At 39.8% G+C, this 20,932-nt stretch overlaps 1 protein-coding gene across 1 annotated transcript in view; it reads right to left on the bottom strand.

Moving 5' to 3' along the window:
• Positions 1-20,622, bottom strand: part of CLVS2 (clavesin 2) — a 47,680-nt gene extending 27,058 nt beyond the window's left edge. Inside the window, exons 1-2 of the mRNA XM_026054579.1 lie at positions 20,223-20,622; positions 9,530-9,704 (exon numbers count right to left, since the gene is read on the bottom strand). Coding sequence (XP_025910364.1) covers positions 9,530-9,704; positions 20,223-20,611 — 564 coding nt within the window. The 5' untranslated portion in view covers positions 20,612-20,622. The remainder of the gene's footprint in view (positions 1-9,529; positions 9,705-20,222) is intronic.
• Positions 20,623-20,932: the final 310 nt, after the last annotated feature.

Here is a 20,932-nt window from a genome sequence, read left to right as displayed (position 1 = left end):
GTCAAATTCATCTCAACAAAAACGAACTCAACATCATCTCACAGACATCTGGCTTTTAGCTAAAGCTCTGTRTAGCTGAACAAACTTACCAGTTAATCTTGCTGGCCTTACCTCCRTGCTCAAGCACTGCGTAATCCTACCAGGCTATTCATCATATTSGCGCTTTTGTGTCACATTTCATTTTGACTTCCTTCAAGCACCACACACCTCAGGTCTGTTTACATCCTGCAAATTCCTCCTTCATGGTATTCCAAAGATGATATAGGTGACTTATATAGTGTGTTCATCAGTGCAGCGATTTTCTTTTTCAAAACTTATAGAAAGACATGTCTTTTTAATAAAAGATATCAATGCTGCAAATGCTTTCTCTCATTTCAGCCCTCCTGTTTACTTTCCTAGTCTGTGACTTGCTGAAAGATTAAAGACAAGCTTAGGAAAGCTCACCACGGCAACTGCTGATGTCACTAGATTCCCAGTTGGGGCCTAAGAAAGATGAAGACCATATTGATAATTGACAATATTTCTGGCATTATTCATCTAGCTAATTAAGCTAGAACTTCATACCACTACCTGTGCTCAAAACTGAACGAATAGAAAATGTAGCATCATTAATATGGCATTATATAAATGTAGCCCACAGAAATTAACTAGTCATGGAAGATGTAGATTATTTCCTCCTTTGCCATTCAGCAGGAAAACAGAGATTTATGCAACTACTTCATAATACCATGGCTGCAACTGTCCTACTGAAAAAGAAATGTACGTTTTTTTTCCTAAAAATAATGACCTAAGCACTGTATYCCACAACATGACAAAAACTGAAGCAAGGGTTTACCCATTCTGTTACAAGCACTTAAAGCATCAAAGGAAAGGAGACACATACTTATTACTGGCTTGGACAGCTTTGCATGTGAGGCATACATTGTGATTCTCCCCCCTCACTACACTTGTCATCTCTTTTAGAGAAGTATAGTTTTGTGTCTGTATAAGCACTCAAATAAAAAGCACATTTAAAGTCAGACAATTGTATGGGTGTTCCCTTTTTGGCTTTCTGAGGCAAGCTGCTGCTAAAATAACTTTATGGTAATATTTTCCGTACTCCATCTTCCTCCAGAAGCCCAAAAGCAACAGTAAAGAAGAGAACAACTCACRAAACCCAGATTCTCAGAGAGGGTGGGATTGCTCAGAACTTCCAGCAGATACCATGAGAAACAATGCAATGAGAGAAGGCATGTATATGTGGAAAACRATGTGTTAATGCCCTTAAGAAATGCTACTAATAAATGCAAACATCAAAAAAAAACCCTTTTGGAATGAGATTGGAGGCAGAAGGACTGTCTTGTCCATGTATGCAGGTGACAGTCCTGAGCCACAAGACTGTGCCTGAGSCTGGGACGTGATTTTCTCAGAACTTCAATTCCAGCCAGGAAGGTCTAAGAACCTTTGCAGTTCTGCTGCAGTGTTGCCATTATCCTCTGTGGGAGACTTCAGAGCCCCTGACAGAGAAGTAATAAGCTGTCATATGAGGACTTGTAAAACAAGAAGTCTTCAGCAGCCATATGAAAGTAAAACAATTCATCAAGAACATTTAATGGGGCAAAAGATTAACAGGATGGAAGAAAAAAATATACATTAAGAGTCACCTTGCAAGTAACAACTCATCTTGATTTCATTCCTACAACTTAGAAGAAGAGCTCACATGGACTTTGCTGTTCATATGTATCATCAAATAGATTCATTTTTAATTGGCTTTCCATGCTGCTCTCTTTAAAGGACTGAGTACTACTTTCATTTGATACTGTATTGATTTTCTCTTAAGTTTCTTCCTGTCAAGGCTACCCTGATCAATTAATGTGCTATAAATAGAGGGACCAGATTACTTTTCACTGCTCTCATTAAATTGCACCCCTGCTGAATTTCTGTGAAGAACAGAATTGGATCATACTGATAGCAACAGTATGAGGATACCCTCAGGTTTTCCAGAGAAAATCAATTGCTCAATATGCCTAACAAAAAACCTTTGAAAAAATGTGACCCAGTAGAGTTCAGATAATGACCAAAACCTGCTCCAAAGCCTGCTTGCAATTCTATGTCTGTTAAAATCGCCAAAGATAAGGATGGAGGAMTAAATGGTTTTGGGGCTGGCCAGTTCCTCACTGAAATTTAAGCTTTTACTGAATCAGAATCATTTAACTGCACCCCATTGTAATTCAAATATGTTGCTGGAGGTATGCAGCTAACTCATATAAATCCCCCAAAAAGTGCAGCAAGGGCACTTGGAAAAACACAGTCCCAAGGCACAGTCCCATGTCCGTAACAGTGACTGCAGTGTGATTAGTGATTAGTACCTTTGCTTTGTAAATGTAGTTTTTGTAAAAAAATGGCAGCAGAGTTTTTTAAAACTCCTTTTAGCAGAGACAACATTTTACTCACCAGGATTAGAAGCCTACATAAATTCAGAAATGGAATTGTTTAATATCAAATATTTTAATTTTTAATCCAAAAGTAGTCTTTCAGGTTTCCACTTTGCTCCACAGCCTACGCTATTTTTTCATAACTATTTTTTCTAATCTTCTGTCATCCTAACTGTCCTTCTTTTCTCCTCCATTGACCACCATCCTTCAAAAGCTCTCCCTCTTTCTTCCAAAACGAAGATACATTTTCTCTGTAGGTTTTAGTGAGGATAGAAAATCTTTGTTGCAAAAGATGAGTTTTGTTTTGTTTTTTTTAATAAAATAAAAAAATGTATCTCAGTTACGGAATGTTTCCATTGTTTCTATATGCACACACTGGTATCTGGAGWGTATTCTGTGGGTTTTTGTAGGAAAGTCTGAAGAATTAGTTCCCAGTTGGCTGTACGCACTGCAGACTCCTGAGGACGGGCTGTACTTTGACAGGACTTTGTAAGAAGAACCCTGGAGGATGACCAGGACTCGACAATTTATCCTGGATCCTTCATACTTAGCATGGAGCTTTCAGCCAGAAGATGTAGTGCTCTAAATTACACTTGCCGACCAATAGCTTAGCCCAAGATGAAGGCTCCAAATTCAGAAGGTCTTGTATGCAATAGGGCACATTCAGTGAATTATCAGTTAAGAATTTGCAACAACTGCTGTGTAATCATAACTTCAGGGAGACCTCTCCAGACTGACCACAGCACTGCTTCTAGAAAGGGTTTTCAGTACTTAAAGTGCAAAGAGCTAAAACATAGATTTTCTCAAATGGAAAACTTTCCCCAAAATGCTTCCTAGGAAATCAACTTTTAAAAGAAAGAAATTAAAAAATACAATTGAAAATGCAAATGGGCTGAATGTCCATTTCATAATCAGAACTCAAGCCTAAGCAGTGACATATAACATAACATGTAACCCACGAGAACCAGCAAGCAGCCTGACAAGGCCAGAACTGTTATGGCCAATATGCTGACATAAGACATTCCCTGTATCAGATGCTGGAGGTAAATTCAGTTTCTTGGACTGAGTCTACACCTCTGTTTCCACCAGAATGASAGTATGTACAGGCACCTCTGACTGCAGTTCATTTCTTTGTTTGGATATTCATTATATTTAGACAAAACCTTGGCACCTGATCCTTTTAGCTATGGAAGACACTGGATGAGATTACAAACACTGTTCGTGACTCTGCATAATAAAGTACTTAAATTTAGAGGGGTTTTTTAAGAACTTATTCTGATCTTTGCAATATATGGAGGAAATCATTGATAAAATTGACCTCCAATTGGAAATTTTGGGGAGAAATTATATATTATCCATTTTTTAGTGTGATGTTTTAGAAAGACTTTGCATTTTTTCCCTTTAAAAATATGATTTCCTTTATGCATTATAAATCTAAGCTGCTGATCACTGCACTATTTTAAATCCCCAGAGAACCATCTCTTTGAACATAGCAATGCCAATYAAAGCATCTGAGAATTAAATTGATTACATTTTTTATCATTATGAAACATAAGCTGAGATGAAACCCTTGCCAGACAAGCAATACAATTGCACATTTTTGTGTGGCTTCCTCCTAGAAAAACTTCCCAAGTGAACTCTTTAAACGTTGGTGAAATACCATAGCAGTGTCTATGCCAAACGCCAGTCTTTTATGGATAAAGTCAAATTGGATTGGACAAGTAATTGCCATAGAAGATGAACACTTGCTAAGGAGTATAAACTAAAATGCATATTTTTTGTTTGTTCTTTTTTTTTTTGGGGGGGGGTGAAGAGGGAACTGAATGCTTAGCTGGTATAATAAGGAGCATGTGCAAAGGTGCTATGTACAAAGGCAGTAGAAGAAAACCATCTGTGCACAGACTAATATGATCACAGGGGATATATGAGCATCACAGAAATGACCAGCTAGACTGATTTCAGAGAACAATACAAAAATATACAAAAATGACCCAGTGTATCCTTATGAGGTAAACGTGAGAGAGGTGTGCTGATAACACAGGCAATTCGGACAATATCACAAAGTAAATTAAGATCCCTGAAAGAAGATGATTTTGCCGATTTTTATATCAAGAAAGGGACTACAAATCTCACCATCTCCACTGGCAAATAAGAACTCCCTTTTTCATGACTACAGATCACTGAGATTGCAGATACATCACTGACAGTCAATAACAGATATTCGTACAATTCTTGCTCTGAACCCAGCAGCATGTGATGAAATAACGTGGGGTTTATAGAAGATGACATTTTGAAATAGAAGATTTAAGATTAATGTTGAGAAGAAATCTGAAGAGCAAAAAGCCATGGCAAGGTTTTCAAAGAAAGTGGCAGACCTGCATTTGAGACTTGAAATTAAACTGTATGGGTGAAGGGCTAGAAAATATARGGCAAGAAATAATCTTGCTGTAGCAGGAAGGTGAACTGTGATCTTAACACATCTTGTCTTTGACTTTATGATTTAGAACAAATTAGTTTTATGAGTGGCCTCACAAAGAAGGAAAGTAGTTATACTCCTCATAGACTTAAGATATTGAAGCAGAGAGAAATATTTAGACCTTGACTGAGAAAAATGATTGCCAAAAATAATTACATATTTTGAAGTGGAGGAATGGTCATAACCAAGTAGTTGTTGAACTGGGGCCTATCAGAGACCACAGCAAGTTAATCGTAGTGCCAGGAGTGAATTCGCTGCTCTGAGTTCAAGCTATAGAACCTTATCTTCCAATACTTGTGCCATTCACCTTAGCATAACATTTTCCAACTTACTCAGGGCAATTTAGTCACAATTAATATTTAACACAGATAGTTTCAGTTTACTGATAAAAAAAGAAAAGAAAAATAAAGGTTATTAACAAAATTTAACAAAAGCCAGTGAAAGTAATAGTCTGCACATACAAGGAGGATTTCCTCTTTTCTTTCAAACTGCAGCTATTTTTAGAATATTTTTCTCTGTTAACAGAACCGATGAAAAAATAATAGAAGCTATAAGCATCCATAAGTTAATCATGGCTACTTTTTTAAAGTAGATGATAACTCCATAGGGAAAAAAAAAAATCCTGCCATGCAATTCCACCCAGAAGCTGCAGTCAGTCATTCTGGCCCCATTACAATCGAGTCCTATGTAYGAAGCAGATCAGCTCCTCTCTGATCAGCCAGAAGGACCAGTTCTTTAGCAGACTGATRGCCAAAGGACCCACTTAGTATGTGAAAAGATGGCCGAATCATGGGATACTTGAGGTTGGAAGGGACACCTAGAGATCATCTAGCTTAGCCCCTCTGCTCAAGCTTTCTAGAGTGCCAAGAAGAGCTGCAGGAACTCTTCCTGTAGTTCCTGTTAGGAGAAGGCAGTAGACTTGAAGCTGATTAGAGGCCTGATGTGGAGAGCATTTGAACTGCAAGCCCATAAAAAGCAAAAAAAAAAAAAAAAAGAAGAGCAGTGCAGAAGTGAGGCCATGTGAACAGCAGAAGGATGAGGAGCTAAGGCTGCTTGGCCAGAAAAGGGAAGAAGGAACGGGCAGAAGAGTCTAGCTGTGCCAGCTAGATCAAAGAGCCTGAATGGAAGCCAAGATCCCTGAGACTAATCATGTCTTGCTTACAGCAAATATCTACAAAACGCTGGCAAAATGCCCACTTTCTTTCTTGTGCTGGTTCACATGGAGGATGACAACCTACTGCAGCCAGTTACTCCACCAGCTCAAGTGGCAGATGTCTGGGCGGTGGATATTTAACTCAATTAAGGATTCTTGCAGTAAGATGTCATACAGCAGTATTTCTGAGGGTAAAAGAGAGTCAGTTTCTTACTGCTTATTTCAAACAGGCAATAGCCCACGCAGGGTTAAAACTCAAAAAGCACTTACTAAGGAGCTCTAGAGTTAGCCCATGCTAAAATTAAGACTTCTGGTTGGGGTTTTAGAATCAAAGCTTCACAGGTATGGACTTCCTCTGAACTGAAAGTAAATGGCAGCTGGACTCTATCAAAGGTGTCTGAAAATCTGAYAAATGACATTCCTGTCACAGTGGGCATCCCAAATTAGCAGATGCTTTTTAACTGTAATCTTTCAGTGGAATAGCTCTCAGCTGGAAAAAAAAAGACATTAGCATCCTCTCATTTCAAAAGTGTGTTTGTGGGAATAAATAAATTAGTATATGGAAGGCATTCACAGATTTTTTTATTGATGGGTTTCATAAAAGTATCCATCAAGGAAATTAATTATTCAGTCTTCAAATTAAAAAAAAAAATGAGCCACACTGAATAATGGCTGTGACTAAACAGGCAGGCCTATAAGCAACTGAACTCAAGATATGGCCATCAAGTCGCCCCTCACCTTGCAGTTAAAGACAATGCAGACATCATGTGAAGAGTTAGAAGCAATGATCAGTCCAGCCCACAGTTTCCAGAATAAACTGCCAGCACGCATTTTTGTTGGCCTCTTTAGAAACAGGAGAGATGAAATATATGCAAACACTTTTAAAGAGCAATATCATAAGAAAAACGCCYGTTTCCACCATTGCTACTGAACATGAGTAAAGTGGTATGAAACTGCTGTTTGCAAGCATGCTCATCCACTGTGTAACCTGGTCCACAAGTAATGGGACTCAAGCAGACAAGGGCTATTTACAGGCAGTTTAATTGGATTTCATTGGAACAGGAGAATCATTTACAAGGTTTATCTGACGTACTGAATTCAGTCAGGGGTATGGTTCTTTTCATGCTCCCACTTCTGTTTGCAGATGAAGTATAGAGCAAAACTTGTCTTCAGTAGAAAGCTATATATATTTACACGCCTTACTTTCAAAAGCAATTTTGTAATAAAAGTAGTTGTGAAAAGCCCAGAAATGCCATAACTTGTAATCAGCTCGCCTTGGTACATGCCATATTCAATACTCTGCTCACCATGGAAGCTAAGCAAATGCAGTACAAATTTAGTAGATTTCATTCAAGAGGCAAAGAGATTTGGTTAACATCAAATTTAGTAGTTACTAATCCCACTTCCCCTGTCCCCTTCTACCCAAGCAAGGTAAATATTTAAATTCCCCAATGGTAAAGTGCAGCATTGTGAGCCCTGTTAAATGTTGTAAGTCAAAGCAAATTCCATTTCTCTGATTAAACAGAGCATATTTCCAAAGATCATAAATAAACAGTGTGTCTGAGTTGTTCTTTTTCATACCACCTGACTAAGCACTTTTGACCTCAACTCATTCAGAATGATGTTTCTGCTATATATTTTTGTCCCAGAGAAAAGACAATCTCTGTTGAGGGTAAGAAAGTCTAATATTTTAGGCATGAAATCTTGCAAGGAGTTGCAAGTAAATCTGGCATTTTTCCAAACTAAACCATATTCCCTCCTGCTTTCTATTCCCTTCATGATCACATTTCTTTAAAGTGAGGTTTTCCCTCCAAGATGATCAGCACAATTGTTCTTAGCCCTTTTTACTGATTCCAATATATGTCTACATAGAAATGTGTTGCCGCTTACAAGTAACAATATCTATCACAAATTTGGACAAGCGCTTCAAGGGCTGGCCAAATTTATCTCACATTTGCCATTCCAGGACCTTTTCATGCCCTATTCTGGAGCATTTAGTGCCTGCCTTTTACATCACTTTTACATCACTAAAGTCAACAAGACTGAAGATAGTAGCCACAAAATGAAGCCCTGTGTGCTGGCTACTGCCATGTGCGGACCTGCAAAGCTGGACTTTGGCTAAAAATTTCATTGCTGGGTAAAGCTAAAGAAAAGGATCTCACCCTGACTCAGTAACCTGTCAAMTGCTAGTAGGCAAGCACAGAATTTCAGAGTCAAACTTCACAGTCTGGKGGGTCATACGTTGTGTTTTCAGATGCAATTATCTGCTGCAGCTCCCCTCAAAAGAACTCTAATACCCGAGACAAAACCATTTCAATACAAAGATTACTAAAGTATTTATTCATGTTYCAAATGGGGAAAAAAAAATACTGTCTTACTTTGAAAAACGACACAAGAAAGAAAAAGCTTTCAAAACAATAAACAGAAATGCAGAAATATTTCAAATACAGATCACACTGTTGCCTTCTTACATAGTTTTCAAGACCATGGAATCACACCATTGACTAAGAATATGCAACAAAATGACAAATTCAGACCTCTGCCGATGACAACTATCCTTCCATGCAARAGCAACCTGAATGCTGCTTAAGTCATTTCAAGATATAGATCAAAACTCCATATTACTTCTATACATATTTCCACATAAAGAGCAATATCAAAGCAAAGAAAGTTCAAGAATAAGGTTGTTATTTTGTTTTATATGAGTAATAAAAATATAAAAATGATAAAAATTTCAACGAAAAGTAATATATGTCCTTGTAAAGCCAAAACACACTGTCACAGGAATAACTTGCAGATATTTCTAACATAGTAACTCAAGTTTGCAAGGTAAACAACTACTTCACAGATTCCAGTTTTTCATTTTAATGATCATTAAAGATCACAAACAGCCAAGAGATATGCAGTATCCTTCCAAGCAATGTTCCTGTGCCATGGAAAGTGCATTTACAATGAGCAAGAAAGAAATTAAATCACCAATTCTCAACCCTGCAAGTTACTGTTCACATGAATCCTGATCACACAGTCAAGCACGTGCTGAACTTTTAACTGTGCAAGCAGTCCCAGCCACCTGTGAGCCTCTGCCTGGTGGAATCAATGAAAAAAAAMCACCTGCTCTGGCAGTGGCACAATATTTCAGTAGCCCTATGCAAAATGGCAAGAGAGAATTTGCTTACTTCTAACTTAGTACTGCAGAAGCTACAGGGTAAACTTAGAGTAAGTTAACCACTTTAGAATAACAATGGAAAAGTTACCTTTTATTTAATGGAAAATTAAGGGCCTACACACCTGGAAATAATACAGTTAGCTAACCGAGTTCACACATTAACTTGTTCCACAGTTACTCCTTTGCCTGCACATACCTCAAATAGCATTAATGGCTTTGCTATTTTGAAATATCTCCTTTCCTGCATTTGGGATTTTTTTTTTTTAGCATTTGGCTATTTAGTGAACCGCAAGGAGGAAGAGCAAAGTGAAGAGCTTTACCTGAAGGCCCTCTATGGCTAATCTAAGCATGCTCGGTGTCAGCTTGGAGGCCTGCTTGAAGGTGAAGTTGCTCCAGTCTATAATCAAAACAAATCCATTCACTTGAAGCTCAGGGTCTTCGATCATGGCTTCTAGAGAAAGGAGGATGGCACGCAAAATATCCACGAGTGTGTACCTGTGGACGTTAAGGGGAGACTTCATTAGGCCAAGTTTAGCAAGACGTGTAAAGAACTCAGTCAGAGCCTGGCAGAATTTCTAAGCGTTATCCTCCTGTACCATTTAAAGAGCTTAAAACAAAGGGCTGTATCCTCAGAAGTCATGGGAATGTAAAGCTGTGAAAGTCTCATAAGCTCAGTTACTCCATCTCATCCTCCGAGGCCAGATTATATGCATTATCACCATTAGTGATATAAATATAAATCACCAAGAAAACCTTGACCGTTGTCATAGAAGGYTGTAGTCTCCAAATTTGCCTAAATATCTACCCATGTAATTAAATGTCTGTATAAACATATCTATGCATGTCTGTATAGATGTGTATGTATATGTTATGTGTATAGATCAAATATGTACAGATCTAAAGTTCCTATAATTTAGGAACTCTTATAAATCTCCTATAAATTTAAATTTYGTAAATTTAAACTATAAATCTAAATCTCCTATAATTTAGGAGGGAACTAATATCACTCCTCCTCCTATATAACTTCCACATGACAATCTGATAACAAACTGGGACTTCCAAATGCTCCATGGTCCTTGTTAGGGAGGGAGGTTACATTCCTTCTCAAATTTGCAAGAGCATTACAAAATGGTCACTACCCAATTCCAAGATCTTGAAAGCAAAAACAAACTAGGGCTTTGGAAAGTCTCCAGTTAAAAGCAATATGGACCTATTAAGATTGAAGTAATTTTCTTCTGAGTACTTCTAAAAATTATTTGTGTAGTTTAAGGTATAAGTTTGGGATGTGATAGATCTTGGTTCCAGCATTGTCCACATTAAATTTGAGTTTACAAAAAAATACAGCAACTCTGCATGTTTTATTTTTGAAAAAAAAAAAAAAGTATGCAATTATATATTTTACATACAYGTTCATAATCTCTTCTTAGAGTAATAATCTTCTAAAAGAAGATTCCATGTTTGTATAACTATTCTAGCTGTCTCTCAGTGCCAAATCATGTTGAGTACAATCACTTTTCTTTTACAATGTTAAAGCACCTAATATAGCACTTAAGTAATTTAAATATATACAGCAATGTCATTTTCAAACTAAAGGCTGAGAAAAAAAAAAGGCCATGTAAGAGTATAATATCAACTCTCAGTTTACCTTATTGGGATTGTTTTTAAGTGATAAATACCTGAATTATTGGTCTCTGAAGAAATACRAAAGTCATAGTTTAAGTTCTGTGTGTTTTTTTCCAGGTTAGTGATATTTTATATCCAAAAATCTTGGGGAAAAAAAGATTAAGGTTCCTGACACAGATCTAAATTTGCCAGTCTGCACCATAATATCAAATACAGCATTACAGTTAAAACCAGAAAATGTCAGATAAAACATGTTCCACATTTTTTGAAATTGATTTTTAGAGTGTTTGTGCTGATGCTGATAAAATATTTTTAAAAAGCCCTCGACACATCTACCATGATGGCACCTAAAATCAGAAACTCTCAAAATTGTGAGGCCCCTGTGAAATCTCCACAATAATGCACACATAGCAAAGAGCATGTCTGTCTGTTTAGCCATTACATTAAATTATCTTAAATTCTACTTGCTTCAGTATGAGTGTGCTGTTAAGCTATAAACATAACTATATTTGAAAGTATTTGCAAAGTGAAATAATAGAAGTGAAATTCATCTGCATTTGCTTACTTCCTATATTTTTCTTTCTTTTCAGCCTATTCAAACTCAGGGCACTTCCCAGCTACGCACTCATAGCACTCCAGGCACTAGGAAAGGATTCTGTGAGTGTTAGTCACCAAGCCCAAATGAAAAAAAAAATAGAAATTGTGTTTTCCTCAGAAAAGATCAGGATTTTGTTTTGAATTCTTGTTYTGAATTCTTGTTTTGAATTGGATCTTGTTTGCCATGATAGGAGATTTAAAACTCTCTCCACTTTTTCATTTTTTTCTGAGATTCCATTTTTGTTATTTTTGTACATTTTTGTAAAGGATTTTTTTTTCCAGGAGAGGGAGGAAAGAATGTACCTTTAAACTTATTTCGAAGGAAAATGTACAAAATCTGGATCCTTAGAATTTCTAGCACAATTCCACCATGGAAGAACTGATAGGCCAGGCCCCTGCTATTGCAATGTGTGCAGTAAAACAAAACCCCGCTTGCTCTTGGGAAAACARGGCTGATATGTCAGAGGCAAAGGAATTAGACCTCTTAGGGCTCTTTCCCAAGGACAGCGAGTCCCTCAAGCCCGACTGCTGTATGCAGCGTCCAGCCACTCTGGGAAAGAGTCAAGGTGCTGCTGAGGTCTTTCAACGGTCAGACAACCCACAGGGACCCAATGCAACCTGAGCAAATATTAAACCAAACAAGCTGCACATAAAATGAGACATTTGGGGAGTATTCTGCAGCATCAAGACTATAATGGGTTTTACTGGCATAAAGTCAGACCAGTTTTGTGCACATAGCATATTTGCAGATCAGCCTGTACATCTAATATAACAGAGATGCTCAAAAACTGTGGAGGGAATCCAATCAAAATGGGTATTGAAAAAAAAAATTGTGTAATCTGTACTTTGTACTAGTGCTAGTATCACATTTGGTAGGCCTGGTGTTGAAAGGTTTATGGTTGAACTTGATGTTCTTAAAGGTCTTTCCCAACCATAATGATTCTATGATTCTATGATCAGGATAAAACACACAGGGTTGGCCTGAGGGAGTCAGGCTGATGCTGTCATTTTGGTCTGCTGTCTCCTCCTTGACTCTTCAATGGCTTCACAACCACTGGTACGCTCCATAGGGCAGTGGAGATAGCAGAAACACTGATGTCTTGCCCTTTTCTGAAATTACAAAGAGATACATCCTACAGAGGCATTCCCAGATGATAGCTTGCCCAGGAAAGGAAAAATATTAAACATCAGATAAGTCATTAATAAAATAAGACACTAATGCATCCATCTGAAGAAAATCTTCTATTAGGATTCATGCTTAAAAGAAAGGGGCATGAGAAATACTCAAATCTTAAAATTAGTCACAATGCTCTTGATATGTATGCAACCCCATCCAGAGAAAATTAGTCTCCAGGATGGGAACTCCAGCAAAGCAGACAACTGCTACAAGCTCCTTACACTCAGTTCCAAGAAGATACCCAAGTTTCTACATTCAATTTCTAAGGTCCTCTCTAGGAAGGCTCAAGAAAATATCATATGTCTTGAAATAATGGCGCTCTGATCTCCATACACAAAGCTGCTGGATATCCATGGCAAAAATATTCGTTATTGGTTCAAGCCTTTGAGGCAGCCCATAAAATATTTCTATATATGTCTATGTGTATGTATATGCATATATACACACATATATTTCTACACAGTAACATATACACCTAATGATAWCCTGAACACATTTAAGTCAGTGACAAAACTGTCAGATGTCAATCAGATCAGGATTTCAATCACCATAGAGAGCAACTGTGGTGGCAGGACTGAGTCTGCAGATATCCACAATGTGTTCACCGTCACCATAACTCTTACTACAGGTTTGCTTTGTGTAAGCATGAGTATGAAATACAGTCCAGAGTAAAAGTGACAATACTGTATGTTTACCCATTTCTCCTACCAATGAAAAAAGGCTCTAAAGACACAAAGATCCAGCTAAAAGCAAGAAAAAAAAAAGCATTTCTGTCAGAGGAAGTTACCTGAAATACTCTTTAAACCAAAGAAGCTGCATTAGGAGTGCACAGGGACATGTCACTCACAACCAAGCCTTCCCCCTCAACTCTTAATACTGTTTAGGGCAATTAGTTGGAAATAGGAGCTATCCTTCATTCCATAATGGACCTCTTCTCTTATTTTTGATACACTCCCTAAGTACAGTACAGAAAACCAGACAAGAAACACAAATCCATTAGTGGATATTTTAAGTAGCTTTTACTCTAAACTCATGCTGAGGCAAGCCACAAATGTAAACCTGGTGTGATAGATGAAATCTTAGGTGTTACAGATTGTGAGCTGAGTATTGAAAATACCAGTTGAACATCCTGAGCAAATGAAATATGATTAAAGAAAATATATTAAAGCTTTCACACAGCACAGAGTTATTTGCATAGGGACTCCTCTCTAATCCACTCCAATCTCATGTTGTCTAACATTTCACCTCATTGCCGCTAATGTTCACGTCAGCACAAGGACACAAGGAAATTGCTGCAAACAGAAATTCCTCCAAAGGGTTTCCACAGGCTTTACCACAATGTACTCTCCATTCATAGTTTGGCTTGGGGAACCTGAAAACCCTAGGTGTAAAGTAGGGAAAAAAACACTGGATGTGGATGCAYAAAAACTACAGCTATACTACTGCCTTGCAGTCAACCACAAGTTAATCGAAATCCTATAGGCACTGTCTTTATGCAGTCCCATATAAACTATGCCCTAGGGACAGTCTCCAGAGAGGCACTAGAAATGGATGACTGCAGTGTTACAGTGAACAGAAAACATTTCGAGAAGGGAGGAACTGTTTTCAGCAACCCCTGTGCTGTGGTCTTCCTGCACAAGGGTAATAATTTCCAAAATGCTGCTTCTGCTAGCTTTAAATGGAGTATAATGAAGCATTTCCCACCCCTTTATAGCTAAAAGTTACTAAACTCCTATTGAAAGCAGAACTTTAAATCCTTCCTGAAGTGTGATTCGCTTGAAGGCTGGTATACCAGTTTAAGGGACTTTTGTATTAGTCTGCATTTAGCAAACCCCATTTCTGTAGAAATACTGCACCCAGAGTGCTACATAAAAAGTCATACAACAGAGAATTACTGTTTTAAAGTGGACTTATATTTTATTGTGCTGCAGTCTACTATCACATTTTACAGACTCTGATATAGGTAGGTAGTTTATTTTTCTTAAAAGACACCACTCTCAACCTAAGAAAGCTGCAGCACCAGCCTACCCTCTCCTCTGCATTGCATTACTGGAGCCTTCATTCTACTCCAGGTAACTTCCATATAGACACTGAAATCCTACAAACAAAAAGTGAAAGAACCAGGATGTGAAATTAATTTGGTCCAAGATGGCTTTGATTGACTTCATGTTTTAATGCAAGGGAAAAAAAAGGATATATTTAAGAGAATAACTTTAGGAGAGTTAATTTTAAGAGGACTTAGCATTCAGTCTGAAGGGAAGAGCTTACTTCCTTTGTTCTTGTGCGCAATAGAACATACAAAATTTTCACAGCAATATCCAAAGATTAAAACAAATATTTATCACCTGACCCCCATTCCCTTCAGTTTTTAGGATGTTTATCCAGGGACAGCAAGCCCCTTACTTTGCTCTATGTCCAGTTTTAAAATTACATCTCCAATGCTGTGAAGTGTACATATTGCAGCTAGCAAGGTATCACTAATTCCTAGGATAATCTAGAATGTTATGATTAATTTAAACACATTTAATGCTCCCTATTTATAGAACTATGACTAATTCAATAGAGAGAACTTTTTTAGCACAGTTGTTAATGTGAAAAAGCTGGGGAAATGTCAYCACATATGTAATGCATTCTTCATGACCCTCTTCTATGTGAGTTCCAGGCTTGAGTTAAAGTGAGATGGGGTCTAGTGTGCAGATAAATGCTGCTACCTCTCAAAATTTTTCATTCAGGACGACTTTGAAGCAAAGAGTCTGGAATAGGCTTGACGTGCTAATAGTCACACTGATTCTTCCACAGGCTTCAGGATAGCTACCATTTATACAACATCAACAGAGTTTGCTCAGGTAGGTCTTGATTTGACATTTAACTTGGGAACAATGCAAATAAAAAAAAATAACTGAACATGCCACTGTTGTAATTTAGCAGTGGCAGCGATTTCCCCTTTGCAGTAAAGTTCTTCGAGAATTCTTACAGGATCTGAACAATTCAAAGTATTTCCAAGGATTTCTGGGAATCAACAGACTGGCAGACCATGCCATCAACTCTCATTAGGTCATTTCACCATGGTCTTACACTTTTACCTCTTGGTTAGGTGGTCTATGCACCCACTTCCTTCTCAAAAACTACCCACTGGACCAAGMGCAAAGGACAGAGAGGAGGTATAAGTCTCAGGTCACAACCAACTGTGTTGTCTGTTTTCAACATTTTGCCTTGACAATGTAGATGGCACCAAAGCATCTGTTTAATCAGATTCTGGTTTCAGCCAATTCCCATGTGTGTTATCTGAGTCATAACAGCTGCCCTATTAACGCTGTGAGTGACATGCATCCTTATTGATATCAAGAAATCTTTTGTTATTTTGAAAGTTAAAACTGAATGGAATGAATTTGCATCTCTGGATGCAAATTGATATCTAACTAAAAGAGACATCAGGAAAGTCATCTCAGCTTGAATTTAGGCCAGGTTTGCTCTTTTGGTCTCAAGAACACAAGGAACACAGAGCCTGTTTTGAAGGCTCAGCACCATTCTGGCAGGTGACAGTTCCTGTCAAATGAAACTAATGTACAGTCACTCTGAGTCTCCTAGCCATCATCCCATTTTTAATCTACTTTTCTCTCTCAATATTTTCAGAATTCCATTGAAAGAAGAGCCCTCATCATATACAAAGGAGTACTTAGAAATGATGACTCAGATCTCCYTGACTTGTCAGGTTGGGTACAGATTTGAACCTTAAAAGATGGAGGATAGAAACTTTTCRTATTATGCTATTCAAAAGGCAGGTCCCAGGGACCTTATTTTAAAYCTAAGCTCCACCAGTGTTGCACAAAGAAATAGAAAAATAGAAATAGCCTCAAAGATCTCACCAGATCATCTTTTAGATTTATCTTTAATATTCTTCATTACTTCTTCTATTAGCCCAAAGTCTTAACAGTCACTGCCATGGATGAAGACTCAGCTCAATCTTACTTTCAAACATATATTGAATCCATTAACCAGACAGTTTGTTATTCTTGATAGTATTGCTAGTAATACAATTTATTTTTTCATTCTGTCTCCTGCAGAGCTTGCAAAGCACCCTGCCAGCTCACGTGGGGCAAGTTTAGGAGCAGACCAGCCCCTTAATGGCTGCGGAATTTAAGCTTTCATTTAACTGAAGGAAAAGTTTCTAGCATTTCTGTCATTAAAGCAAATAAACGCACGTTGTGGCCCTGCATCTGCCTACTCCCCCACTGTAAATTAGCTGAGGCAACAGCAGAGTTAACACTGACAAGTGCAGGGCCTCTCCATAGTCGCTAAGGATGTGCTGGGCTCCCTGGGTCACTATGACACAGACAAAAAGTAGATATTTTTGCATTTTCCTTCTGCTCAGGAAAGCTGTTATATAACTAATGCAGAAAAAGATGTCAAATAAACAGAAATTAGTGAACTCGTGTACAGGTGCTACAAAGCACATAACAGAATAGGCATGAAAACAGATCCTATGCCACTGAGAGCTGAAGTTAATTGTACCATTAATGGAGAAAACTTCATACCAGCACCAGCTGGACACATTAAAAAAATAAAATAAAAAGACTCTTCACATGCAAGTCACACTTACAAGCCAAATGCAATCATGAATCAACAGTCTGGAAGCTAACGGGGAAGGTTGATTCCGCCCCAGGCTTGGTCCTGGTTTCTGGAAGGAATGCCAGCTTCCTGACTTTCCCAATAGCTGCGCCAGCAGGCAGAGTTAAGCAGGGTCCCACTGAAAGGCTGCTGGGCTACTCCATGCATTATCCTTCACCCTTCCTTTTTGTGTTTGTTTTAAATACAACTCYGGTTTAGTTGTTCAGATGGTAGGACATCTGGTACAGTTTTCAGGCCCTTCTTTAATTTAATGGTTTAACATCTAATGCACAGGCTTGTTTTACCATAGGATATTTTTTGCCTCCCACGCATTTTTTTCTAATTGGAAGTATGTAAAACATAGACCGTTGATGCTATATAAATCCTCTATAGTATGTCTGCTATTCATTTAAATAACAAATTACCACTTTTTATTTTGAATTGCTATATGCTGGCCATAACAAATTGTACACCCATGATAAACTAATTTTGGAGCCATGCTGTTCTCTATTAACCTTGTTTTTTAAAGGATACAGAGAAGTCCCAACAAACCAAAACTTTGAAAAGTAATCCTCCTATTGATGGTTTAAGTGGAGCACTGATTTACACACTGTGAGATCTCTGTTAAGGCRTAAGTTTGACACACAACGTGTAGCAATTCCAGGATAAGCTGAGCACATAGTACCTTCCAGGTTCAGGTAATTGCTGAACATCAGATAATGGAATGCAATAAATTAATTAGAAAAGAAAACGGCCTAGCTCTAATCCCAGCTTTGTCAGGAAGGTGAAAGAAAGCTTTGGAGGAAGCTTCCTTTGAAGAAAGCTAATTCCCACAGCTAGGCTTCAGTTCTCTCCCTTTTCACCAAGTTGTCCACTTGAAAACCAATTCCTAACCCTGCAGGCAAGGTTTAAGTTGGACGTTGGGTGCACTGTGCTTAAGAGCAATGGGGACCCAATTGCAAACACAGCCATTAGGTACTCTGGGGTAATTCTGTAACTTTGCTATTACAATGCAAATTACATTAATTCCAACAGGATTTCATGAAAAAAAAAGAAAGAACAGAATGCAATGAATTTACTGATACAGTGATCTCATGTAGTTCAAATATCAGCACATGCATGATTGAGAAAAAAAAAGTATTATTTTCACATCTGATTATTTTTTKAAATGCTACTTTGTATCAGAACTCAAATTTTTATTTCTCTTGGGACTTGAAGCTAATGAACTGAAAAGTGTAAAAAAGTTTGCGGTTTTTTTTCATTGTTAAGAAATAGTGGTTTACAATAAGTCACACTAGCTTTAACAAAGAAACATGGCAGGGCTATAATTCAATAAAATATTTAAATATCCATTTCTTTGCAGATTCTTCCTTTGGGGATTTTTAAGAGTTTGAGTTAGCTATTTATTTTAATTAAAAGTTGACCTTGGACTTATGTGGGATATAAGAAAGCGAAGCCCTCTTGGAGTGTCCCCAGCCATATCATCCCTGCTTCCCATCAGCTTCCTGGCCTCCCTCTATTTTGCTCACAGAGCACACAGTTGTGTGCCAAGCAGCATTGTCCAGTCTCTGGGTACTGGGGTTAGTCATGGGCCAGGAAACATTCCCAGGACTCATTTTGGATGTGACCATCCCRTTGTGGAGAAGAACCAGACCCCGCTGTGCCAGCCGCCCTCTGGAGCATAGGGCCTGGCCCAGTCAGCCAGGGAGACCCCTGGTCCCGGGGGCTCTCGCCACGGAAAGCTGCACAGATGTGTCACGGCGTCACGGGCAGGCACGGCGGTGCTGTCCCCTAGGCTGTCTCCTTGCTGCGGCTCTCCAGCAGTYTGCATCCTCGCTGTGCTCCCAGCAGCTGAGCTGGGGATCCCTGCGGGAGCGCTCAGCTCCGCCTGTGCCCAGCGTGCATGGAGCACATAGGGGGCAGTCCTGGTGCGTRCAAGGGCACCAGGCGAGGTAGCTAAGTTTTCTTGATGCAAAGAGCTACAGATCGTAGCTCTGCGGTGAAGCAAGGGCCCAACAAACCTGTGCGGTGCTCATAGGTAGGTTTTAGAAAGTTCCCTCCCAACGGATTCACTCATTGCAAGTTCTAAAAGTCAAGCAATTTTGCAGACTGCAGTTTTAGACTGCAGGAGAAATTGGGCATAGCACTTAATGAGGCATTCAGAATAACCAAACAGTGCCACAGAGCATGCAGCCTGTCGCCAAAGCAAGGGCCTTGATTGTGGACTGCTCTTGGGTCAGCCTGCTAAGACCTCTTTAGGCTAGAGCAGCCCCAGCAARGACCAGACATTGCTCTGGGCTCGCGCTAGCCTCCTTCAAATGGCTTTGCTTGCAAAATCCTGAGGTTTTCTTCCACTTGGATTTGTATTATATTTTCTCTTGCCAGTCTTACACTGGCATTTTATACTTAGAGCAGTGTAAGCAGGGAAAAGAAGCAGTTACCATAACTTCCATCCTGGCATCTCCAGATGGCTCAGGAAGACTTTTCTTTATCTGAGGGAAAGGACTCCRAGCTTAAGCTTCCTGCACAGGCAAACTTTTCAGCTTGAAGCCCATAATGGATACTGCTGTTTTGCAGGCAGCATCTCCTGCTGCACCTGGGTGCCTCTGTGTATGCTCAGGCATGGAGAGCAGCCCAGTAGAAGCAGCCAGCGCTGGTCAGGCTGGGAAGGTGCAGCAGCTTCCCCACCTGCCCACTACAGCTGGGGAGAGGCAGTGGGGTGCAAACCCCAAACCACTCCTTTGAGAGAGGCAGCTAAACAGTTCCTGCTTCCCTGCAAAAGACACAGCCTAAAGGATGTGAAGGTTGCAAAGGCGCTAAGGCACCGGGTTTATTCTTGCTTCCCTCCTTCCTCCATCCTTGCTGCTGCCCAGCCCCCTCCTGGGAAGACCCGGCTAAGTCCCAGTGGCCCATCCAGCCTCCTGATCTGGCGCAGCCCCCAYTTATTCCCCCCCCACTCCCACCCCAGGGAAGCAGGTATTAAGGCAGGCAGGCGCCTCTGTATTTACCTGCTCTGGTCCCAGTTGGCAGCGAAAAGGACGAGGATCTTCCGGCCGTAGTGGTCCAGGTTGGCGAGCCCGCCGGGGAAGCCATCCTTCAGCGCCTGCTTGATGCCCGGGTCGGTGGCCTTGAAGCTCTTGAACATGTCCAGGTTCTGCTGGCGGTACTCGAAGTACTGGGCCAGCAGGCGAAACGCCTCGAAGTGCTGAAACTTCCTGGCCCGCAGGAAACGCAGGATGAAGGCATCGTCGGTGCGCAGGAAGCCGATGTCCGGCCGGGTGATGACCATGTCCCGCACCTCCTGGATGTCCTGGTGCAAGGTGTCGGGGTTCTCGTTCAGCTCCAGCCGCGCTTTCTCCAGAGTCTCAGGGGACAGACCTGCCTGCAAATGAGTCATGGTGCTGCCCTCCTCCTCCTCCTCCTCCAAGCCCGCGGCGCTGCCTGCGCCCCTCAGCCTGCCGGGCGCTCCCCGGCCCCTGCGCCCGCGGGCGCGGCAGGAGCGCGCCCCGCTCCGCTCCCTCCGCGCTCGGGCTGCTCAAGGAGCCGCGTTATCTCCGCGAGGGGCCGCCGCGCCCGCCGCGGGCTCCGCAGGGCCACATGATGCTCCGGAGCGAGCCCAGGAAAAAATAAAATAAAATAAAATAAAATAAAATAAAATAAAATAAAATAAAATAAAATAAAATAAAATAAAATAAAATAAAATAAAATAAAATAAAAT

The sequence above is a fragment of the Nothoprocta perdicaria genome, unplaced genomic scaffold, assembly GCF_003342845.1.
Source record: "Nothoprocta perdicaria isolate Ctin4 unplaced genomic scaffold, notPer1 scaffold_123, whole genome shotgun sequence".
In the NCBI taxonomy this organism is placed as follows: domain Eukaryota; kingdom Metazoa; phylum Chordata; class Aves; order Tinamiformes; family Tinamidae; genus Nothoprocta; species Nothoprocta perdicaria.
The sequence above is the reverse complement of the archived record's forward strand: the minus strand, read 5'-3'. Positions and strand labels throughout refer to the sequence as shown.